Below are 25,816 nucleotides of genomic sequence, written 5' to 3'. Positions count from 1 at the left end.
AGACCGTATTAATAAATTCCCAAAATCTAAAGTGAAACAAAAAGTTTATGTTTCGAAGAGGACATTTTATTGGAATTTGACAAAGTCGTGTAGTGCGCTGAGTTGCTCAAAGTACCTATTCATAAGTCAGCAAAAAAGCAAAAAACTATTTTTACTACTAGAAAAAAAGTTTTCTGGTGTTTTCTCGCTTTTTGTAGTTCAATGATGAGGAATATTGTTAGAGTAGGAAGTAGGAAACATGGGAAGAGCTGAAAAGTTTATTCTTTTTTGCTAATAGATCCATAACTATTACACATAAATTATACAAATGATCTCCTGTTTCATCGTTAGATGAACTGCAGTTTTTCCGTTATCATAGTCTCATGTTAATAGCAGTATAAAAAATAAAAATAATAAACTTTCAGTGGTATTGTCTCATTTTTCAGCACAAGTTGCAATTTTTACTGTTTCACGCAGATTTTAGGAAGACCATAGTTTTTAGCTGTTTTGTTATCAAATTCGATCTATAAGTCATGCCAATACAAGAAAAGATAAAAATGCGATGAGTCAAGAAACACTGAAACTATAACAAACACACAACAAATTGGAACAGTGTCACTTTGCTTGAAATGGTAATTATGGGAAAGTGATTGAAGAAAAAGGAACTTCACACAAGTCAAATAAATTTTACGACTACGGATCACAGAAAAAAAAACGACTACCACTGCTTTCTCGCATAAGTAAAAATCCTAATTTTCACCGTTTCCTTTGGTTTTCAAGACTTTTAAAAATGGGAGTGAATTATTCATTCCGTTAGATGCAGCAGCAGAGCGAAAATTATAAAATGTTTCAGGTAACTTCCATTATTCTCTAAATATTTTTCATTTTTATTACCTTTGGCGAAAGATGTTGCATTTTTTCGGTTTCACACACTTAAAAAAAAATTGATTTTATCTTCGAAGCATTGGGGCAGGCGTAGGCGAAGGCGTTTTTACAATTCTATGATTTTCAATGCTCCAGAAGAATGGAACACCGTTTTAAAAGCTCTTCCAAGTGTCATTTCAGTTTACAAGTCACAGAAACATTGAATAAATTGAATCTGTTTCTTGAAAGTTTGCGAGATGTACACTGAAAATCTTATAACTGTTACATTAATAAGACTTATTAGAAACAGAGCTCCAGTTTTACTGACTAGCTTTTTTTAACATCTGAGGTGGATAACGTAAACGCACATCCGCAGCGCTTCTTACAACTCGATGATTTTTGATTTTCCTACACAGATATTAGCACCACAGCGTTCTGACAACTGCTCTCTCTACTGAAACTGAGGGAAATAAGATGGGAAATTGAGAGATGCAGAGAAATAGAGACATTTTAGGAGACTTCGGTGGGGCGCAGTTGTTAGAACCCTGCGGCGCTAATATTTAGCAAGTGAAAAAATAGAATACCAATTAATGTTGGAAACCACCTACGAATTTGAAAAACGAATAAGTTGTTTCAACTGCTACAAGTTTATCACTTATTAGAAACAGGGGCTTTGCTATAATAACATTAAATTAAAAATCTCTGCTTTGTTCACCTCTCCCCCCCAATTTCAAAATGTTCAGTCACGCTTCTCAATTTCTTTCAAAAACACACATAACCACACCTATCTTTTCCCCACTCCTCCCTAACTTAAAAACGGTCGTCACCTCCAAAAGTATGCCACTTTTTAATGCCATTTGTGTTGGCTCTCGTCGCATGCCGACACTCAAAACTCAGTGATAACGATTTTTATGAGAGTCTGATAAAACGAGATGGTGTGTGTAAGTGCCACGACGACACGAAATTGTGTCAGTTTTCAGTCAGTTCTGGGTTTGTTACTGGGCTAGAACTGTTTTCACGATGACGAAAGGTTTAGCTGTACTCGGTGAGTTTGAATTTTTTTGTTGAGGAGATAGGGAAGTCCTAAATTACTGCGAATACTACATAGAAAAAAAAGTAGTGTTTATACTCACTTTGAAAAACAGTGAACATTTGGCAGTTGTTCTACAAAATTCTGTATTCGTCTCCTTATTTTGAAAACAGTTTCGAACCGCGGGTCAAAATGTTCCCAAACTTTTTTCTAATTCGCATACTCTAAATTTTCTGTTTCAAAGACGGGTCATTATGCTGAAAAATCTTTATTTGTCAATAAATTCTGGATAAGATTAGGCTAGTGAACCCCAAACAAAAGCTAGAGTAATCAGTTCGTTCAGAATTTATTCTCCATACTCATGTCTGAAGAAATAGTGAATACCAAAATGTATCTTCTGTTTCCTATATATGGTTTGTGGAATACTAATAATGATCTTGGATCCTTCGTTGAATTGTCTCTTTTTTCTGAGAAAAAGTGTTTTGAGTGTAATCGAGCTGAAAATTGTGAGAATTTCTAGGGGTGCCTCATGCTTTTCCGATTTTGAGCGCTATATTTTCAATAATGGATTGAGCTTCCTAAGTTAAATTCCCGATATGTAGAACCTTAAAATGTCAGTTCACAAAATGTTAATCTTTCGAAGATCGTTTTTGTACAAAACTTAACAAAATCCTATGTAAATACACTTTTTTACAAGTTATTTGAAACAGAATTTTCTTCATCTTTTCATAGAAAATCAGTGTATTCAATTTAAAAAATTCCTGTTCATATATTCAAAGATCCTTTTCTAACACTCCCGTTACAAACCATGTCCCCGAAAGGATGCATTTGAGCTGATCACGGCAAAAACGGGTTAATGGAAAAAAAAGACTTTTAAATACCGTTACAACTGCTCACAGCTATTTGTAAGCTTAACTTTAGATCATCAAATCTGTCAGATTTGGAAAATCATAATAACAACGTACAACCGCAAAATCCTACGAGACCTAAGAAAGATGTCGGTAGTAATTGTATGAGCTAAACAAGCTGCCTACTAAGTATTTGAGGCAATTTATAATAATTATGTTTCAACTAACTAACTCTAGTTCTATAAGTTTTTAAAAACACTTCCACATGCGAGTCAACTTCGAAAATGTTTTTTGTTCAAAGCTCATTCCACAGCTCTATAACTGAAAAAAAGCTCTCTATGAAAAGAATATGGGGTGTGTGAAACTGCGTATTCTTGAGAAATATTAAAGTGTGTTCAATTAGTTTTCAAAAAGCTGTTTCAGCATAATCATTTGTTCTGAAGGAAGGTGTGTTACAGAAGCCCAATTGAGTCTTTATCATTGAACGTTTTCATAAAATCTATTTTTTCCATTTTGGAAAAACCATTTTTCCAACAGAAAATTTTGATATTGAGTTGAACAATTAGAAATTCGAATGTAACCTTAATTATTTTTGAAACCATATTTTTTCAATGAAACAGAAGCAAATCATGTTTTTGTTTCAAAAAGCTATAGCACTTTGACACTTATTTCAGACTACTGATTGGAATAGTTTTAGAAAAATAAATTTTTATCAGTAGTTATGAAACTTGAGAAAAACTTGAAATAGTAAGAATTAACACTAACAGCGGTTCAAAATTTTCAGTTTCAAGTAGTACATTATTTTTGCACGAGTATCCATTATGTACTTGGTTGCTAGCAATCCGTTGTCGAAGTGACTACTTAGAACTGAACTAGTCGGGAAAAAGCATCTCGTCAAGCAGGGTTGTCCGAAATCGCTTTCATTTGACGCTCTCTACTGATAAACGCGAATCTTAGGGTTACAGTAGACTTCTGGCACCGTGCCAAAATCAATTTTCGGGCTCCTGTAGTTTAAATTTTCATATAACTTTCTCTTAAATACAATAAATAGGTGCACAGGTACCTGTTTGCTCAGTTATTTTTCATAAAAATGAGGATTAACAGAGATATCAGTGGCGCTCGCGACGCGACCGCAGCGCCTCCCAGAATCTCGCGGAAAACAAATTCAAATTAAAGGCATTTGCGACGAATTTGTGTCGACGTATTGAAATCTCATCGAGAAGTTTGTGCGTGAATTTGAGAATTTCTAGAATGCAATCTTACCTTACAAACCATTTTCTGTTTGAAAGTTCAACATATATCAATGTTTCAAAGCGGGATTAGTTTGGTATAAAAGAAGGTTTATCACTGACAACAGGGATCATTTTATTGGAATATGCATTTCCGTAAGCTTTTTCGAAAAATTAAAAAAAAATTATGATTTCCGCATTAAGCTTGACGAATAAGTTGAGCTTCAACTAATAAAATTATAACAGTTATGCTTGCAGAATTTTTTGAAGCTGCCAGCGTTTATTGTCAAAATGTCGGAACAAACCTTGTATCCTATAAAGTCCAAATTATGTCTGTTTAATGAAACCCAAATTTCAATGCTCACTTTAGAAATGTTCTGAAACTGCAAAAATAACTTCCCCGGTTTCTAAACATCAGAACCAATTCAATATCAAACGACTAATGTGTCTCTCTTTCAAATTTAAATTCTTTCCCAATTCCAGCCTGCCTTCTTCTCGCCTCCACTTTCAGCTACGCTCAAGACTTGTCATGCGTCGACGCGAAATTCCAAGCGTGTCAATACAACATGGCCATGAACTTGGGATTGAATGACACCGTATCTGCTCAGCTATTCAAGGACTACACCATCATGTACAACTATTTCTTGTACATGTTCGGAAGAAATCCAGGACAGACTGCTGATATGTTGACTGTTTGCAAGTGAGTACTGTTTCAGATAAGATGGGAATTTCGTGAGATTCACTAAAATCTCAATACGTCTCTGAATGTATTTTTTACAAAGTTACATTGAAATCAGTGGACACCAAGGATCGGAAAAATAGTGAATTCTGTTAGAGACAAAAAATTGTGAACCATATCGTAGTGGAGGTCGCGATCGTATAGATGATTAACTGCACGAAGAAAACTTAAAACTTTCAAGCATTTTAGCCACCGTCTTCAAAAATTTCGATGTTTCACCACCGAGTGAATAAGATGAAAAATTATCGAATTCTAATAAGGCTTTTCCCGACAAGATAAAACAATACATCCCGACTATAGCCTGAGAATATCCACTTCGGGCATCTACGAATTTTAAATATACTGCCTACAAAGATTTATGTGAATAATACGAGAACTCAACTTCAAAATTCTAAAACTTTCTCCATTTTGGCTTCTGCGTAAAGTCGTCACCTTGAAATGGTAAAAGTTGCACATTGATTTCATGTTGATAACAAGCTGAGGCCGTGTGCAATAGAACATAGTTTTTCTGTGCCCAGTCTGATTATTGAATTTCTAGATTTTTTTTCTCTTTTGGCTTCTGCATAAAGTCATTACTTTGAAATGGTAAAAGTTGTTCCCTGATTTGCTTTTCGTAACAAGCTATGCTTTTTCATTGACGGTTTCGCTAACTTCAATTAACTTGTGGGGTATACCATCAAATAATTCTCGCAATTTTTTCACCGTTTTCTACAGCGCGGTCTTTCGGGTTTACTCACAACGCGAAGAAATTATCTTACTGTTTCAAAACAGTCACAAAAGTTTATGAAAAGTTTGAGACTGCAATTGAGACTGCAATAGATTCTCATTTTGCGGTGTTTTAGTCAATATACGAATACGTATGAATAGATAATAGTTCGAGCTGAACATTTCTCACTAAATTAATTCTAATGGTCTTCAGTTTATTACAAACAAGAAACGGAAAAATTATTAATGCTTCTAGAATTAGAAAATCCCTAAAATTCTACGTTTCAACATTTCCAGAAATGTTTTGAAGATTGTTTTAAGCTTAATGAACCAATCTCAGTCAAATCAAAAATTTCCCAATTTTCAGCAGCCTCGAGACCTTCAATCTCTGCATGCACGGAAACCGTGGATGTCTTGATATTTCGAATTTGATCAAGAAAACAGACATTAACAATGTAAGTAAAAAACAAGAAAAATTGTGTTCGAACAGGCAAAAAAACAGGGAGAAAATGATGGTATAATTATAGGCTTACGCCGTGGAAGCCACCTACCGACAATACTCGTCCTTCAATTGTGGCCCAGGAATTAATAGTAAGTAAGGGCGGGAGGAGAATATTGTTTTGTGAAAAACAGATGGAAAAAATAAGTTGCAAGGTTCCTCATTGTGTTCAATAACCGGCGATTTTTTCTTTCGAAAAATAAGACTAATTAGTAACAGAAAAAAATGTGCAGCTTAACTACAAACTATAAAATTTCAGCCCTCGAACACGAAGGTCTCACCTGCCCACAACGTGTTCTCAACACTCGACAGAACATTCTCCAAGGATGCGTCCAAACCTATATCACTAACACCGCCAATGACGCTACCAACGGTTGCAAGTACGTTTTATCTGTAGAGCGCATTTTCCAGAAACTCAATTATTCAGATACGGTCAAGATCTCATGAACTGCTGGTCCGCTCCATTCCAGGCTGCCTCATGTCGCCGTGAAAATGGAGTTGCCACGTGGTGGGCTTGTGAACAGAATAAGGTTTTCGTCAAGACTACTTTCCCTAGCTGCCCATTGGCTTGCGATGGTAAATGCGCTCTAGTGAACATCATTAAAAGGAAAATTTTCAGAGAAATTCGGACCATTCTTCGGTGCAAGTGCTTCGTGGCTCGATACTCACCACAAGATTGTTGAAGGAGAACATTGGTTCAAGATGCCTGATACCGTGGAGAAACGAGACGGACAACTGGTCACTGTTGATGGAGTTTGGCTCAAATAAATGGCATTTCGTTGACTTTATGGATCTGAATAAATTGTTTTTATTTTTGATTTTTTGTTTAAACACAGCAACTGAAGTTGAGAGACGGAAAACATTTTATAGTTGTTTGAAACTGCAATTCGTATAGAAACGCTAGATTACAACGTTATCTTTTTAGAAATAAGATATTAGCAGAACATTTTTCTTACAAGTGCGCTCCATCGCAAACGAGAGAGTATCGGCTAGAGACGCAGAGTTTTTCTGGCGCGAAACAGATTTTCACTATTTTTGATCTATTTTTCATAGGTTTCTTTCGGAAATTGGCAAAAAAATTTTTAGAACATGTGAAAATTTATTAGATCAAAAATAGTGAAAATCTGTTTCGCGCCAGTAAAAACTCTGCGTCTCTAGCCGATACTCTCTCGTTTGCGGTGGTGCGCAGTTGTAAGAAGGCGTGAGCCGCTAATACATCAAAATAATTTTTATTCTCCAAAATTGTTAGATAGCAGCATATGATTATACTATTTGCGCAAAATAATTATACCCGTCATATTAGCCGAGCATTTAAGTTACAACCGCGCCCCACCTCAAACGAGAGAGTATCGGCGAGAGACGCAGAGTATTTTCTGGCGCGAAACAGATTTTCACCATTTTTGACCTATTTTCACAAGTTTTTATAATCTTTTTTGCCAACTTCCAAGAGAAAATTATGAAAAATAGATCAAAAATGTAGAAAATCTGTTTCGCGCCACAACAAAACTCTGCGTCTCTCGCCGATACTCTCTCGTTTGAAGTGGATCGCAGTTGTAAGAAAGGATGGGCTGCTAATAGTTAAAGTGTATATCTTTTGGATGAAACAGTAAGTTGCAGTTTTCAAAATGTTTTGTTGTTGCTCTCAGGGATTAGATTCCGAGGCAGGAAAGTAACTTTTTTTTAACTTGAAATGTCAGGTCGACATGGTGTTTTACCGGAACTATACTACCAAGTAATTCAAAAGGCAGATGAAAAATCTTAATAGTTATTTGAAACTGGAAACTTCCAGAAAATGTTGTTTTCCTACAAGATTTGACGTTATATTATCAACTAGTTACCGTTACAAACAGATTTTATAGCTTTTTAGTTGTTTTCTTGTTGTTCAACGTGTAACTCTTAGAACTTCATCGTTATGGGGTGATATAGATATAAATCGTATTCATCTCAAGTGAATTGAATTTATATTTTTTGTATAGGAATTAGAGTGTCGTATCGCGAGACGATTCCAGCTGATTCCAGCATATTCTCGCAATCGTCTCGTCTCGTTTTGTCTCGTTTTGTCCAGCATAAAGTTCAGCATATTCTCGTTCAGCATAGTTCAGCAAAGTTCAGTTCAGCAAAAGTTTCATCTATTTTTCATTTATTTTTCATTCCCGCATGATTTCTTGCTGGACATTGCGAGAATCTCGCGAGACGAACGTGAATTATTTTTATGTGAGAAAAATAGAAAAATTATGCTAAATTGTTATTTCCGTGATCTTTCATTGTGAATCAAGTACAGTGTTCCTTCATTTTGAACTTTTTTCGAAGGTCACGGTTCTAACAATGTCAATTTTGCTTTATTTTCAACATTCATTTCGTAAAAATTTGCATGAAAAAATGAGTAGAAACGTCAAAATTATATTATTTATACAAAAGAATGACCACGTTTGTCTCGCGAGATTCTCGCAATGTCCAGCGTAAAATTATGCGGGAATGAAAAATAAATGAAACGTGCTGGAATATGCTGTAACTGAACTTTTGCTGAACTGAACTTTGCTGAACTATGCTGAACGAGAATATGCTGAAATTTATGCTGGACAAAACGAGACAGAACGAGACGAGAATATGCTGGATTCAGCTGAAATTCTCGCAAAGTGCTGTAACTGATTCTCGCGAGACGACACTCTAATAGGAATCAAATTATGAGTTTCAAATTGACCAGCATTTTTCCCAACATTTAGACGGTATTCCACGTTTGAGAAAAGAACGGAATTTCGGAAACCAATATCTTTAGTTTAATTTCTCTCTATAAATATATATATACCGTGAAACAACAAGCATAAAAATTCATTTGCTGTTACTCGTATCTGTAAAGTGGGAAATAAGTTTTGACTGTGTAATAACCTGTTATCCCGAAGCTTCATTTTGAAATTAGTTCAACCTGGATTTTAAATCTTGTTAATATTTTCTTTTTTTTGGAACATCGATAAAAATTGAAGCGTACGAGAATATTTGAGAATCTTAACTACTTTTTGATGAAAATTTCAAAAAAATTGAGAAAAAATCGTGCACATTTTTCACTCCGGCTGAGAGAAATTTAGATGATGGTTATATATTTGAAAGTTTTTATTGAAATCGATTCTATAAAGCAATTTATTGTTTTCAGTATCATTGGTAAGAAAAAAAAATGTTAAAGAGTATCATTGGTAAGAAACACTAAGTAACACTTTCAAATTATGCGTGTCATACTTGTCACGGGCCGGGCCGGGCCGGGCCGGGCCGGGCCCGCTAAAAAAATCTTCCGACCCGGCCCGGCCCGTTCGGCCCGTCAAAATATTGAAAAAAAAAATTTTCGTCGTTTTCCCATTGTTTTTTCGTTTACTACTTTATGGCAAACATATTATTGATTAGAAATTATAAAAAGACAACAAGTGCAAACGGAAATTGTCAGAATAAGTTATTTTGTCACTATAAACTTTGAGCCTCTCAAAGTCTCTGTGATGATCAGCCGATGATCAGAATCAGGATCAAGAACTTGCTGGAGGCTTCTGAAAGTAGTCTAATCGAATCCCCCGACCTTGATTTAGTATAGACCGAAGAAAAAATTTAATTTCCAAGACTTTCAATTCTATTTTTCAAAAATAATTTTTTGGTTCCGGGCCCTGAAATTTTCAGCAGGCCCGGCCCGGCCCGGCCCGGCCCGGCCCGGGCCGGCCCGCGGGCCGGCCCGTGATTTGACAAGTATGATGCGTGTAACACTCTGAATTGGATATACAACTACATAATTTTTGCGTGCTAAATTGCATTAAATTATCAAACTATTGAATATTTGATGGTCTTAATATAGTAGTGAAACAGTGCAAAAAAGAAAAAGTGAGGAAACAGAGTACGTCATTGTGCGATTGTACAATTAAGTAATTAAGAAAAGTGATTGTTGGTCTAGTTAAAAATTATTCGAAACACTTTATTAATTCCCGTTTCAAATAACTACCTTAAGTTTTATCAGGTCATTAAAACCATTTTACAAAATAATTTATTGGCAAATACCGTAAAAACTCTATTTGAGTTGCATGCAACTCTATTGTTCAAAGCGTCCGTCGGAGTGCAACTCTATTAGAGGGGCAATTCAAATAGAGGGTGCAACTCTATTGTTCAAAATGTTTTTTTAAGATAAAATTTTAATTTTAAGGCGTAATTTTTATAACTTCAATTAACAAAAAAACTAAAAATTAAAAAGAAAACAACAAATTTAACAAGATTGGATTGAAATGAGATTAATCAATTTAAATTTCATCGACATCAAGTGATTCGTCACCGCGGTGTTTGCGTACTGACAGGGGCACCTCTATTAGAGGGGCAACTCTATTAGAGGGGCAATTCAATTAGGGGGTGCAACTCTATTGTTCAAAGCGTCCGTCGGAGGGCAACACTATTAGAGGGGCAATTCAAATAGAAGGGCAACTCAAATAGAGTTTTTACGGTATATTTCCTCAAGAATTCCATTTTTCAGTGGGTCTACACTACATTTTTTTGAATGCTTGTCGTATTTACACTGGTAAAGTTTTGACGTCTATGTTTTCGAACGAGAAAATCTCATGAGAAAAAGTTCCAAAACTGTCTACGATTACTTTTCAACAAACCTTTTTCAATGAAACGTTTTTTATATAAACTTATACTCTTCAGTAGTGCATTATCCGAAATCGCTACTGGGATAAATGCTTCCAATGAAAAAGAGTAGTTTTCTGATTCCCAGATATTCAACGTCACATGTATTCTTAAAAGTTATAGCTGCGCTCAAAACGTATATTTTTCCTTGACAAAACTAAGTGTAACAGATATCTTTAATTTAATTTTGGTTTGAAACCGCGTGAAATGCCTCAATTCAAATTTTTCTCAGAAAATTATCCGAAAAGAGTGAGTACACATAAAAAACAATATGCAATGAAAAATTTGTTTCCTTGCTGCTAAACATGTAGGCAACATAGTATCGATGGATTTTGTGCAACATTTTAACACTGTTTTGGAAAGAGATTTTTTTCTCAAAAACTGTTTTGAGTGCTTTTAATGTCCATTTAATACAGTTCTAGTTCGAAATTCAACAAAACATTATATGGTTTTTTTTACCACAAAACAACATGAAGACGTCGAATAAAAGTTACTGACAAGTAGAAACAGTAGAAACCTGTGAACAACAGAACAGGCTTATTTCCGATGGGAAACAAGCCGAATTTTAGAATAGGAACAGATTATACGACCAATAGTGACTTCCTGATTCACGAATCTCGTTCATGAACTATGTGAAACAGAAAAATTCGCACTAAATTTCATACACTGTTGGTTATTTGCCTTGAAATTCTTCGACGCTTTATAACTGAAGCTATCATTGACACGGTTTGAAATAAACGCTAAATGGGTTCTTAGAAAAACACTTATATTTCAGAAGCTAGTGAAACAGTTTTTTTCTGGATTGTATCATTAATTTTAAAATTTTTTCACAGCTAATTAACCAACATCCGTCGGCACGAGAGTTACTTTTTCTTCCGTTCTAACCATACTTGTCATTTGACGGACCGACCAGGCGGGCCGGGCCGAGGGAAAATTTTGCCGGCCCGGGTGGAAAATTGTTTAAAATTTTTGCACCTCAAAAATAGTTTTCAAGTGTTTTTATCACTAAGTTCACTGCAGAACTAATTAAATTCATTAAATCTATCGAATTTTTTCATAAAACGCCCCAAAAACCACTTTTTCAAATATTACTGCTGAAAAAAACATGTTTTTCGGAAAAAAGTCACTCAAGTCCGGCCCGGCCCGTGGCAAGTATGGTTCTAACAAGAAATTTAAGAAATTATTTTTTTGCCTAGAAATATATTATTCTAAAGTTTTCAGTTTGAACTGTTAGGAAATGGAAATTTTTAGATGCTATTCAAGTTAAAAACAACGCGAAACAGCAAGACACCCATTTTTAGTTGTTTGGTGTTAGCTTTGATATCGTTAGATTATATTTAGTAGAAAATTGAAAATTTTTTCAAACTCGCTGCAGGAACAAATTGCAGAAGTTGATTTCTATTCCAAAACATTCTAATCTTGTGAAATAACAGGAATTATATTTACGTGAACTGAAGATCTGTTGACGGCACACATAGCTATGAGCCTTCACTAGTTTTTTGAGAAGCCTAGATTTTGCTAATGAAATTGTTCCAGGGAATGTGTCAGACAATCTTTTAAAAATCAAGCTATCAAACTTCAAAAGAAAAATATGTCAGGTATATTCATAGAACCGGGAACTCATCGTCTTCCAATAATCAACTGAAATAACTACATTGAAATGGTGAAATTGCTTATCGACTTTTAGTAACTAGTTACCGTTACAGGCATATTTCATTACTCTTTAATTGTTTTCTTGTTGTTCCTGGTGGCTTACTATTAAACATATTCAGAATGTCTTCGTTATAGGGTCAGTAGATATACAGTAGCGAGCATAAGTGAGCACCCCTTCATACTTTTATGTGTAACTCTGCTGAATCGTGTCTGTTTTGCAAAAACTTTTTTTTGAAAGGTAGCCAAAGTATTCAGCAATAGAGAAATATGTTTTTTGAAAAATTTCCATAACTGATTTTTTCGATAATCGATTTTTCCTGATCTTGATTTGAAAATCCGAAAAAAAACTTTTTATTTTTCTCTTGGAGCTATTGAGTTTTTTGTTTCAAAATGTTGGAAAATAATCATATAAACAAAAAATTATGTTGAATCGGTTTCTTAAACTCTGACCATCGTGCTAGAGCTCCAAAAAATGCTCGAAATTTGTCGAAACATGTACCAAAAGACGTGTTTTGAGTTTTTTCTACAAACCATCATCAAAAAGTTTTAATTTTTGAAAAAATAATTTTTCTATTTTTTTTCACTAAAAATGATTTTATTCCCATTTTTCTCCATTTCCCGATATTTTCTGACTATAAAACGATCAAATAATACAGATATGTGTTTTATTATATGTGATAAAGCATTTTCTATCCAGTTTTTGAAAAGTATGCTCGTTTTATAGTCAGAAAATATCGGGAAATGGAGAAAAAATGGGAATAAAATCATTTTTTAGTGAAAAAAAATAGAAAAGTTATTTTTAAAAAATTAAGACTTTTTAATGATGATTTGTAGAAAAACTCAAGACACGTCTTTTGGTACATGTTTCGACAAATTTCGAGCATTTTTTGATGAGTTATGAGGATTTTCCCGTGACCATTACTTTTGACTTCTGGAGCTCTAGCACGATGGTCAGAGTTTAAGAAACCGATTCAACATAATTTTTTGTTTATATGATTATTTTCCAACATTTTGAAAAAAAAAACTCAATAGCTCCAAGAGAAAAATAAAAAGTTTTTTTTCGGATTTTCAAATCAAGATCAGGAAAAATCGATTATCGAAAAAATCAGTTATGGAAAATTTTCAAAAAACATATTTTCCTAATGCTGAATACTTTGGCTACCTTTCAAAAAAAAGTTTTTGCAAAACAGACACGATTCAGCAGAGTTACACATAAAAGTATGAAGGGGTGCTCACTTATGCTCGCTACTGTATAAATCACCGTTTCGAAATTAATTTACGAGAATTGTGGTTTTTAATTTACCAAGTAATAATTTGCTTAAACAACTAATGAATATCAACGAACTCAAAAAATATCCAAGTTTCAGAAGCCTGGTAAATTTTAAGACTTGGAATATATATTTGATAGCAAAATATAAGATTATGATAAATTAAGTGAATTTTTACAATAATGGACAAGAGAGATAGTCTGCTAGATCGAAATAAAAAAGTTTGTGAACTATAGTCTGTGAGGGGATAAGTAGAGCTCGAATCAAAGGATGTTAAATAATGAAACTTCAAAAAAGTCAAAACTCACTGTGGAGGTTTTAAAGGGGGACACCGGTTTTCAAAAAATAAAGATTTTTTGATATGGATCGACTCAGAATTTTGTGGAAAAAAGAAATGTCTCTTGGAGCCAGGTCCAAAAATTAGTCTAAAACGAGTTATAAGGCCTCAAAGTGTCAAAAAAAGGCCTCTCGCATGGAATTTTTCATTATATTTCAACGTAAAATTCTCTCGCCGTGCACGTGAAAAAATGTTGAAATCGTTTTAGACTAATTTTTGGACCTGGCTCCAAGAGACTTTTCTTTTTTCCACAAAATTCTGAGTCGATTCATATCAAAAAATCTCAATTTTCGGAATACCGGTGTCCCCCTTTAATGAGATAATTATGGAGTTCCACTCTGATTTGTACAATAGTTTTTTTTCTATCGTATCCCTAATAAACTTATTTTAAACTTTTTGAATGAAGATACACTATTGAAACAGAATTAGTAGTGACCTAATTACTGGTGCCAATTACCTTTCAGAAAAAAATAGGTTTCACAATTCTTATGAAATGTACGTGTTGAATGTTGTACTTACATACTTTCGATATGTGCCACACGAGTTTTCTTTGAAAATGATAGAGGAATTGATATGAATCAACTTTCAAGCCGTATCAACAGTGGTACAGATAACTATGGGGATTTTCCTTCTAGAAATGCGCAGAATTGTCGATTGTCAGATAAACATAAGTTGGATTCCGTAGAAGACGGTGGTCAGTATAACGTCTTCACACAAAAAGTTGTCTCCGATTCCAAGTGAAATTGCACCTCAGGAAGAGTTCAGTGCAGCCTGAGTGAAATATCCATGTTTCAGATATCTAATAAATTTCCTGAGTAGAAGCATCATTTTAATGCGTAGAGCTATATCTTTTGTCAAAATTAAAAATGGAATCAGTGGACACTAACCTTTGTAAAAAAAACGGATTACTTTGGTGAGTCTACAATGCGGTATTGGAAATAAACAGTGAAACCGAATATTATGTGAGTTACTGTTCCAAAGAATTGACAAAAGTTCCGAATATTCTAATTTGCTACTTCATGGTTACTCAAATTTCAAGTTAAAGTTATGCATAAAGTCAGCAAAAAAAAATCACATTGAACGGTGACAGGAAATGATAAAACAGGTGAGTTCGAAACTTTGTATAGTAATGCCCCTGGGGAAATAGAATTCATGGTCTGATGCTGCCGGTTGCAAGCTTTTGAAACGGAATGTCGGAGTAGCCCTAAACATATACGATATGACTATGAACTTGGGAATGACACTACCACCGGACGAACTACACCATCATTTACAACTGTTTCTTGTACAGGCTAGTGAAACCGATAACGAATTGGTAGCGAAAAAACAGAGAGAATTCGGCAATTATAAAATTTGAAAGCACACATAATTGAGTCCAGAGGAATGGACAAGTCAGGAATTTAGTTGAGCGTTTTATGACTGGTTATGAAAAAGTTCGAATTAATGTTCAGGGATTCACAAAAATAAGCAAAGAATTTTAGCCGGTAATGGTAAAGAATGCAAAAACGTTCAAAAACCAAATAAAAAAAGTATATTTAACAATGATTTTTATTGGAAAAGTAATTTTCAACAACAACTTGAGTTTCTGAAATCTGAGAAATTGAATGATTTATTGAAAAATAATATCATTCAACTCTTATTATGTGATCACCTTAAAAGGGCTCGAAAAATTTTACCAAATGATTTTCTACAGTACAGAAACTTGCTATCACGATCTCGTTACACAAAGTAGCCAACTCATTGTTTTCAAAAAATACAAAAATGCTTGCAAAAATAATCGGAAAGGAGACCCGTGGACCAATGAAAGTTTGATATATTTTTCCAAACTTCACTATTTTCTGAAACAGAAAAATTTTCAAACCATCGTTCAGGTAAACATTGAGTTAAAGATTTGGTCCCACTCATTTATATATATTGATACTGTTCCGAAGAATTCCAAAAAGTTTCCAATAGTTTCCTGCTGTAATTATTGCTGCTTTGCAAAACAATTATGAATGAGAAGTAATCGGGATGCAATAATTTATGGTTTTCAATGCTGAATATTTTCAAAATAAAATGAAACAACTTGCCAAGATTGTACCAACATTCAGAAATGTTTCGAGTTTATAAAAAACGACTGACGCCGAGGATTTATAGGGATTATTCATAAGAAATAATGATTCAAAAGAAATTATTTTCTTGTGACTTTTCAGTGAACCTAAAATTGGATGTTGTCATGTTAATTACGTTAATTAAGATGTCCCATTTAGAACAACAAACTTATTAAACCGATGTCAGTCTTTAGGACTTCTGGGGAGAATTGAAAACTGAGAAAAGAATACAGAAGTAATTCTCCAGAGGGCGGTTTTGATCCCAATATAACTAATCCTACCTACTGTTTTTGAACTGTCGTAAAGTTCACGAAAATTTTGTTAAAGTAATATGTTGTCTGACTTTAAAAAAAAAGTGATTCCTGGCATTTAAGGAAATGGAAATTTTCTGAAACTTAGTTCCAAAACTGGAGCTCAACCAGATATTATGATGGAATGGCATTAACGGACTTACCTAAGGACTCAACCGGGATTGTAACAAAAAACAAATACTTTATGAGAAATATGAAACGGAAAACATGTGTTTCGTCTAATTTCAACCTAATCTCTTAATCTCAAAAAGCCTAGATCTAAATTTTAAAAAACCTGAAAACCGAAAATTTTTCGGTTTCATCATTTTTATAAATATTTTGTGAATACTTTGCGTCTAATCAGGAGAATTTTCCATCAGCTAACCTAGCCTTCCTCAAATTTTTAGCCGCCTCGGAAAAAAAAGAAATTAGAACAGCAGATTCGTTTTACACGACCCTAACGAATCGTCGATGTTTTTTGTTCAAAAAAACTGAAATGAGAAACAGAAAAACATTATGAACTACAAACTACAAGTTTCTTACTCTTGAACATGAAAACCGTTGGGATGGTAAGTGCGCTCTAGCGAACTTTCTTTTTTCAATAAAGCGCGATTTCATCATTTCAACCAAAAATTTCAGAGAAATTCGAATAATTTCTCAGCGTATGTTCTAGAAGGTTAGATACTCACCACAAGATTGTTAAACGGGAGCAGTGGTCCGAGATTCCTGACTTTGTGGAGAAAGGTGACGGACAATTGGGTTTTATTGATGGACTATTGATGGAGTTTGGCTTTAAAAATGACTTTTTGTTGGTTTATTTCCTGAAACATAAATGAATTTTACTTTTTTATATTTTTAATCAAAAAATTCGGTTGAAAATTCATATAAAAGCACCGAAAACCAGCAAAAAACTTTGTTTAATAAAAAAAACTATTATTTAAACTACCGCTAACGATTCGCTAAACAACACGCGCCTCATTATTGCGGGATAACGGAGTGTCGTTGCTGTTTAAAGGCGCATGGACTTTTGCAACCCTTCGCGTCTCGCACAGAAGAGCCGCACCGTCGGAATTTTTTACGGGATGATTTTATTTTATTTTTTGAGCTTTTTCTTTTTTTTTTCATTGAAAAACGTCAATTTCCCACGAATTGTCATATTTTTTGCATCATTATGACGTGGAAAATTATGATTTCTTTGAGAAATTATCGGATTTTAGGGTTTTTAAGCTAAATTTCTGCTATTTTCCAGGTAATATGTCGCTCTCCAGAACGAGCCAACTTCCATTCGCCAAGCGGCAATTCTTCCAGGTGTTGGCCAGAAATTACAGCAATACACAAGGTGAGAATCGATAAATTGTTAAGATACGGGCGGTTTTAGTAGAAAAATGCCAAAAATTATTTTTTTTCATGGAAACTTTCAATTTTTTCTCACAGATGCCGATCTTGTCGTCATCGGAGGAGGACCAGGAGGCTACGTCGCCGCCATCAAGGCCGCCCAACTCGGAATGAAGACAGTTTGTGTTGAGAAGAGCCCAACACTCGGAGGAACTTGTCTCAATGTTGGATGTATTCCATCGAAGGCTCTCTTGAATAACTCTCATTTGTTGCACATGGCTCAACACGATTTCGCAAACAGAGGTGCGGGAGAATGGCTTTTTCGATGAAAATCTTCATTTTTTACCAGAAAAATTGGATTTTCAAAGGGAAAATTCCTAATTATAGACTACAATTGCAAGAAAATAGCTTGCTCCGGATGTTTTGATTAAGTTCCCTAACTATAGGTGATTCTATACCAGATAGACTGTTGTGATACCTTATTTCATCGTTTTGGGATGAAAATATCAAAAAATCAGATTCAATTTTATCTGGAAACGTTAAAAATGCAGTTTTTGTTGTTTTTCCTTGCTTTTTCGCTGAAATCGATGAAAAAGTGCTGCGAAAATTTTGAAATCCCACGAAAGATTCTGGTGTCTGCGCTCTCATAGTGCTACCGACGTCGAGAAATCCATAAAATTTCTCAAGAATCAACGAAAAACATTGCATAATTTGAAATAAATGACCCTCTGTTTGTGTTTTGGTCTAGTTTTTCAGCATCACTTTTCTTGGGAAGGAATTTTGTCAAAAAATATAAAAGATTAGCTTGAAAATTTACATATTCAACAAAAAAACTAGAAAAATATGTTGAAATCCCAAAAAATAGCCTTTTCTGCCTAATAGTCACATTTTTCTGTTTTTTTTTGAACGATATTATTTGCCTCAACACCTCTTAGAGTGAGATGTACTCTATTTGAACGTTTTCAGCGCGCAAAAATGTTTTGAACACGAAAATTGCCACCTTTCTATAGAGTTTGAGCTACCGGTATCAAAATTGTGATGTTTTCCAGCGAAAGCTCCAAAAAATTGAGCTTTTTTTCATTGTCCGCCCCAAAAACCTCTGAGCTATGAATACTAATGGGGCTATTCATTCATCAGAAAAAACGGAGAAAAACGGAAACTTTTTTTCCGGATCTGAATAGCCCCATAAACTACCTAGATTTTCCACGAAAAACTCTAAAAAACTCTTAAAAACTGCACATTTTCACTTTTCTCCCCCCTCAAAACTCTCCCCTTTTTCCAGGAATCGACTGCACCGCCACTCTCAACTTGCCAAAACTCATGGAGGCCAAGTCCACTTCCGTCAAGCAATTGACCGGTGGAATCAAGCAACTTTTCAAGGCGAACAAGGTCGGACACGTCGAAGGATTCGGAACAATCGTCGGACCAAACACAGTTCAAGCGAAGAAAAGCGACGGTTCCGTTGAGACCATCAACGCCCGTAACATCTTGATCGCTTCTGGATCTGAAGTCACTCCATTCCCAGGAATCACTATTGACGAGAAACAGATTGTCTCCTCGACTGGGGCACTTTCTCTCGGTCAAGTGCCTAAGAAGATGGTTGTTATCGGAGCTGGAGTTATCGGATTGGAATTGGGATCCGTCTGGCAAAGACTTGGAGCCGAAGTGACAGCTGTTGAGTTCTTGGGACATGTCGGAGGAATGGGAATTGATGGAGAAGTGTCGAAGACGTTCCAGAGAACTTTGACGAAGCAAGGATTCAAGTTCTTGTTGAATACTAAAGTGTTGACTGCCACTAAGAATGGAAACAATATCTCGGTGGAGGTTGAGGGAGCCAAGGATGGAAAGAAGCAGACGGTAAGGGATAAGTTCTCCGAGAAAGCGATGAGTTTTACAGATTTTCAATTGGATCTTGATTCAAAAGAACGAGAATTTCAGCCACTTTTTCAGAATTTTATGAGAAATTTCATCATAAACGCTGATTTTGAGCGTTTTCATGTCAAAAACAGCCAAAGCTCGATAAAATGTCCGGCGTTTCTGGCAGTTTTGAAGATAAAAAGTCTCGAAATATAAATTTTGACAGGGAGGACACAAAATTCGCAATTTTGACACATTTTTTCACTTGAGAGCCAGTTTTTCGCTCCTGAAATGCATTTTTCTCCCCCGAAATGCATTTTCTGACTAAATCTGATATCACTGATTTTTTTGGCTCATTACCAGAGTCAGGTAGATTTTCTCAGTTTTTATTTCCTGAAAAATAGGAAATTTACAACCAAAATATCAGAATTCGCTCTGAATTCTCTCAAAAAGCAGCTCTCTGTGTGGTTTTTAGTGTAAAGTAGGTGAAAACATCCGAGTCAAAGCTTTTTACAAGTCATTCTTGTGAAAAAATGCTGAAAAATCCGATTTTTGACCTGATAATCGATTTTGAAATCGTTTTTAGTGCGCAGAAGCCACAAAAAACCACTTTTGACTGTTATGATCTGAAATTTCAAAGTTAGGAAGCATTTACCAGAATCGAATGATTTTTTTTCATTAAAATTCCTGTTTCCTGTGAAAAAATGAAGTTTTGACAAGGATTTCCAAAAAATAATCGCTGGCTGAAACGCAAGCGCGGCAAGGAGTTGTGGGCGGAGCTTAAACTGCAAGTGGCCTGAATGAAATTTCCGATTATTTTTTAAAGTTCAACACAGAATTTTAAGAAAAAATCGTATTTTGATTGATTAAACATGCCATTTTCCAGCAAAACCGTTGAAAACGACGATTGAAATACGATTTTTTGGGAAAGTTCGCTGTCGCTCCTTTCCAAAATCAGCCGGAATTTTATACGCGCCGCTTGCAGTCTGAGCTCCGCCCACAACTCCCTGCCGCGTTTCAGTTTTAATGAAACTTTATTTTTCACAGTAAAAGTGCTGCGAAATCCGATTTTTTACTTGATAATCGATTTGGAAATCATTTTGAGCCTAAATGAGCCCATGAAAACAGTTTTGACTTTTATGTGCTCTGCTTGGATGCTTTGATCACCATCGAATGAACTTTTCTGTTAAAAATCACATTTAGCAGCCATTTTAAGTCGAATTAACCCTCCCTTCATTCTCCAATTCCGTCCATTTCCAGCTCGAATGCGACACACTCCTCGTCTCGGTCGGACGTCGTCCATACACCGAAGGACTCGGTCTCTCAAACGTCCAAATCGACACAGATAACAAGGGACGCATCCCAGTCAACGAACGTTTCCAAACCAAAATTCCATCGATTTTCGCCATCGGAGACGTCATCGAGGGACCAATGCTCGCTCACAAGGCAGAAGACGAAGGAATTCTTTGTGTTGAGGGAATCGCCGGTGGTCCAGTTCATATTGATTACAACTGTATTCCATCTGTTGTCTACACTCATCCAGAAGTCGCTTGGGTTGGAAAGGCCGAGGAGCAGTTGAAGCAGGAGGTAGAATTGATGGAAATTGATGGAAATCTAGCGAAAAATCTGGTTTTTCGCTGATTTTCACCTCAAAACCGGCTTCAGGGCATTTCCCAGCCTCAATTTTTCCGTTTTTTTCAGTGATAACTTGACTTTTTCAGATAATTAACTGTTTGAGAAGTCAAAAATAATTTTTTTTGTGGTTTTCATGAAGGTAAACACAAGAAATTTTCTCCAAAAAAACCAATTTTTTGAAAAAGCTGAAAACAGTTTTTTTTCTCGTAGAAATAACGATTTTGGTCATTTTCTGATTCTTCCAACTTTGGTTGTACTGTTAGTTCTATGAGAAAAACAGTTTTCATTTTTTTCAAAAATAATTTTTTTTTGGAAAACCCCAAAAAAATGACTTTTGACTTCACGAACAATTAATTATCTGAAAAAGTCAAGTTATCACTGAAAAACGGAAAATTTGAGGCTGTGTCTGCGAAATGTCTCGTTGCGGATCGTCCCGGAGCCAAAAATCTGGGTTCTCCTCTGATTTTCCCCTCAAAACCTGTCAAAAATCAATAATTTTCCTATTCAGGGAGTCGCCTACAAGATCGGAAAATTCCCATTCGTCGCCAACTCCCGCGCCAAGACCAACAACGATCAAGAGGGATTCGTGAAGGTTCTTGCTGATAAACAGACCGATCGTATGCTCGGTGTTCATATCATTGGACCAGTAAGTAGAGATTTTTCAGCTCAGCTCTTCCTTTTTCAGCCAATTTTTCAAATTTTTTGAGCGATTTTTGAGCTCAAATCGGCATTTTTAGCCATTTCTCTCGTAAAATGTTGAAATTTTGCTTTCAGAACGCCGGAGAAATGATCGCTGAGGCCACATTGGCTATGGAATACGGAGCATCTGCTGAAGACGTCGCCAGAGTTTGCCATCCACATCCAGTACGTAGAAAACAATGAATCGGTTCAGAAATGAGCTGAAACAGCTGGAAATGACGATTTTCAGCCATTTTTCTATTGAGAATCTAGCAAAATTTGTAGGACCTAGACGATTCTTTTGTCTTTTTGTGATAAAATAGGAAAACTGAACCGGAAATTAGTTTAAAATCGGTAAATTTTCTCTTTTTTTTGTGTAAATCGTCGAATATATTCCAGCGATTTCGAGACAATTTATGGAAATAGCCTTTGGGACACTTTTCTAAACCAATTTTGATCGATTCTTACAAAAATCTAACAATTTTTCAAAAAATTAGCTAAATATAGACCGGTAACAGTGAAACCGTATCTTTGAAGTCACTTTTTGATCAATTTCGAGCTGAAAAGGGTCTCAAAATTGACAGAATCGGTTCTAAGGCGTATTTTCAGAGAACTATCCTTTCGCTCTGTTTCTTATGGATTTCAGCCAAAAAAATCTGAAAATAATGCTGAAAAGTCATCAGAATCATATAAGTCTATTAGTTTCCAAAATTTCTCCTTAGATTTAATGGAAACCAGTGTCAAAAATCAATTTTTTTGATTTTTTTTTTCCGCAAAAAAAGTCAATTTTTTCGACATTCAGTCAAAATTAGAAGAAATTCTGAAAAATCATTAGAAATTTTCACATTTTCGATGAAAATTTGGATAAATTTCAACAAAAATTTCAAAAAATTGGTCCATTTTTGAACCCGGGCTTTCCGGCCGTACTGCGCCTTTGAAAAATTTTCCAAGCTCCGGTCCGGTATGCTTAAACCCATTTAGAATCCTTTCCTGTTTTATTTTTTGTCAAAATCGCACTGAATCTGTTATGAAAAGTGCTGAAATTCGATTTTTCCGAACTAGGCTGTTCGATTTACCGTTAATTGAACGGAGTGAACTTTTCGACCGTTTCCACTCCAGTTCCCTCAATTTCTCCCTGTTTTTCTTCTCGAGAATCCACTCAGACTGTTATTTTTTTTTCAGTTTTCTGATTGATTCCGGTGACTAAAAGTCCCAAGAAACCCACGATTTCTAATCGAATAATATCAACCCTGATGTCTATAAATTATCGTAGACAAACGATCATTGACATCAACTGAAAAGGGGAGAGATTAGTGTCTCAAAAATCACATCTTCTGATAATTTCTATCATTTTTATCATTTTCCACTCGAAAAGAGAGAGAGAGAAAAGTAAATCAAATCAAATGACGAACAGTTCATTTTCTCTTCTTCTCTCTTTTCAACACTCACGAATCGTTCGATGCAATTTGGGTGTGTTACGAGAAGAGAAAAATGATAAGATAACGATGAAAATAGTGTTCATGAAACCGGAAAACATTGATTTTAGTAGAAAGAGAGACAGAAAATTGGACGAATAGTTTGATAAATTGGTAGAAAATTAGTTAGGAGAAGTTGTTTTCGATGAAAGTTTATTGTTGAAAGAATTTGGGAAATTACGTGAAAAAAAGATTGGTTTTTTTGAACGAAAATTAGTTGGAAAATCAAAAAATTAATGGTTTTTTGTACTGAAAATGCGATTTTTCAGAAATTGCAATTGAAAATCAAATGTTTCTGGAAAAATTAATTTCAAAAAGTGATTCGGCTCAGAATTTGAAAATTGGAATCGGAGCTGAAAACAGCTAGAATTCAGCATTTTGCAAAACAAAAATGACTAAAATCTAATATTTTTCAATGAAAACTTAGGAAAAGTAATTTTTTATTAAAAAATTAATTTCTGAAAAGACGCCGAAAACGTGATTTTTACGCACAATTCATTGAAAAAATTGCTCTGAAATTGAAAAAAAGTTATGGAAAAATCGAAACCAAAACTTCTCCAAGCCGATTGAAAAACACGTCCGAGGTGCGCCAGATAGCTGAAAAACCACATTTTTCAGCAAAATATCGAATTGAAAACAGCATTTTTGGCGATTTTCAACGATTCTTGTTCTTCTTATCGGATTTTCAGATGAACAATGTCATTTTACCTCTACGAAACCCCCAGATTCTGGAACCAGACAGTTTGAAACCAAAACATTTTGAAAGGAGGCATTCGAGACTTTTTAAATTTAAAAACATGATTAAGAAGTGTCAGAAATAGACTAAAACCATAGTTGTCAAGACCCGGTCCTGGTAAATTGACGCGGAAGTCAAAATTTTTGAATTGTTTCGCGAAAAAGTCAAATTTTCGACTATCATTCAGAATTAGAAGAAATTCTGAAAAATAGTCAAAAATTAAAAAAAGTTCGAAAAAAAAAAATTGGAAAAACTGTCATTTTTTGAAGCCTGCTGGGCCTAGACAACTATGACCAAACCCGATTTTGAATATTTTTCTCATTTTCCCGGTTTTTAATCGCTAGGTTCCAAAATTTTTCGGTTACGGAATGTCTGGGTTTCAAAACGTCCAGTTCAAGGGTATTCCGGTTTCAAAATTCTCAAAACTCCCAATCTTCAAAACCTAAAATCTCAATTTTCAGACCCTCTCGGAAGCCTTCAGAGAAGCGAATCTTGCAGCCTACTGCGGAAAGGCCATCAACTCTGTCTAATCATTCATTTCTTCAATTCACTAAAACTCCCCATCCCCATCCCCCACTTATATTTATCCTTATTTCGATTTCCCCCCGTCCCTTCTCAGATTCCTTTAGTCGTTCGTTACATGCATAGAGATTTAATTGAAAATCCCCGTTTTTATTGTATTTCAACCGATTTTTTGCTGACTTTTTTTTCGCTCGAGAGATATTGATTTGTGTATTTTTGGTTTAGGTAATGAATCGAAATTGATTCGTTTTTATGTAATTTAATTTTTCTTTTTTACAAGATTTTTCAGATCACAGATCATCTTGGGCGTGGCCGACCCGGTTTTATCATAGTCGTTTTTTTCTCGCTTCAGATCACATTGACCTTGTTCTTTTCTCTTATTTCTCCCTTTTCTTTTATATTTTTTCCCATTTTTCTCCCACAATTTTTTCGTCAAAAATTAGTAGAATTAGTTCCTTCCTCCCCCTCTCAACACTTGAAAACCGGACATTTCCAGTCAATTTCAGACAAAAAAGAAGACGTCAAGTTGACGTCTCCTTCTTTTTCGTCAATTCGGTTTTAATTCGATTCTATTTACACTTTTTCTTCTTTTTTGACTGTTTCTCCCTTCAAACAGCAGGTAGCCATTAGCATTTCTTCCTCCTCCAATTTTCTTCATTTTTCAACTGTTTAGTGGTTTTCTCAAGGTTACTGTACTTGAGGAAAGGGTCACGAGGGAGGTAGGAGACGTTCTTGATTCGACACGTTTTCTGAATTCAATTCAGTGAATTGAAGAAAGAACTTCATTTTTCTCAAACAAAGTGTTTTTTTTTGGAGTAATTGGTAATTTTAGGCAATTTGAGGTTTTCTGATGATTTTTGGTGACGTCATACATAAGTAAAATTTCTAGTTTTTGAGAAAAGCTCCGTTTCACTGCACTTTTCGCGACCAACTTCAGATACTTTCCTATTGAAACAGTACTTTTTGGACCCAATTTTTCCCTAAAATGCAACAAAATTTTCCGCTATATGGCCTAACATTTCCTCGGCCACCGACCCCATCACTCACTGTTTCTTCAAAATTTTAAGAGTTTTAAGATCATAAGAAATATGATAACTAACAACTTTATGAATTTCGAAAATATCACTAAGTGGCAATATCTGAAAAATAACAAACTTCTGATACTTTTCCATTGAAACAGTACTTTTTAAATCGAATTTTTTCCCTAAAATGCAAAAAATTTTCTCTCATATACCCTAACATTTCCACAAAGAACCTACAATGTAGAAAGATCTGAGATCATTCACACGTTAATTGTTTCGAACTAATGCACTGTTTGAAACAGTACACTCCAATTTTTCGTTCCGGTTTCTTCATTAACATTTAGAGTGACGTGTCGAAAACAGTGTTGGCCGAAATTT

The 25,816-nt window shown here is 35.0% G+C and overlaps 2 protein-coding genes across 2 annotated transcripts; both read left to right on the top strand.

Annotated features, from left to right (window-relative positions):
- Positions 1-1,693: 1,693 nt before the first annotated feature.
- Positions 1,694-6,661, top strand: GCK72_012971 (uncharacterized protein; the record flags this gene model as incomplete). The annotated part of the gene is made up of 7 exons (XM_053729543.1): positions 1,694-1,784; positions 4,434-4,650; positions 5,762-5,849; positions 5,922-5,985; positions 6,153-6,273; positions 6,321-6,469; positions 6,513-6,661. 7 exons carry the CDS (start codon positions 1,694-1,696, stop codon positions 6,659-6,661), a joined length of 879 nt encoding a protein of 292 aa, XP_053584315.1.
- Positions 6,662-17,432: 10,771 nt separating this feature from the next.
- On the top strand, positions 17,433-24,424 carry GCK72_012970 (uncharacterized protein; the record flags this gene model as incomplete). The annotated part of the gene is made up of 7 exons (XM_053729542.1): positions 17,433-17,517; positions 17,613-17,816; positions 18,796-19,370; positions 20,631-20,957; positions 21,514-21,651; positions 21,780-21,869; positions 24,356-24,424. The coding sequence occupies 7 exons, from the start codon at positions 17,433-17,435 to the stop codon at positions 24,422-24,424; spliced, it is 1,488 nt and encodes a 495-aa protein (XP_053584314.1).
- Between the last annotated feature and the right edge of the window lie 1,392 nt (positions 24,425-25,816).

This window comes from Caenorhabditis remanei, chromosome IV (assembly GCF_010183535.1).
Source record: "Caenorhabditis remanei strain PX506 chromosome IV, whole genome shotgun sequence".
Taxonomy (NCBI): domain Eukaryota; kingdom Metazoa; phylum Nematoda; class Chromadorea; order Rhabditida; family Rhabditidae; genus Caenorhabditis; species Caenorhabditis remanei.
This window is presented reverse-complemented; position numbering and strand designations above follow the sequence as displayed.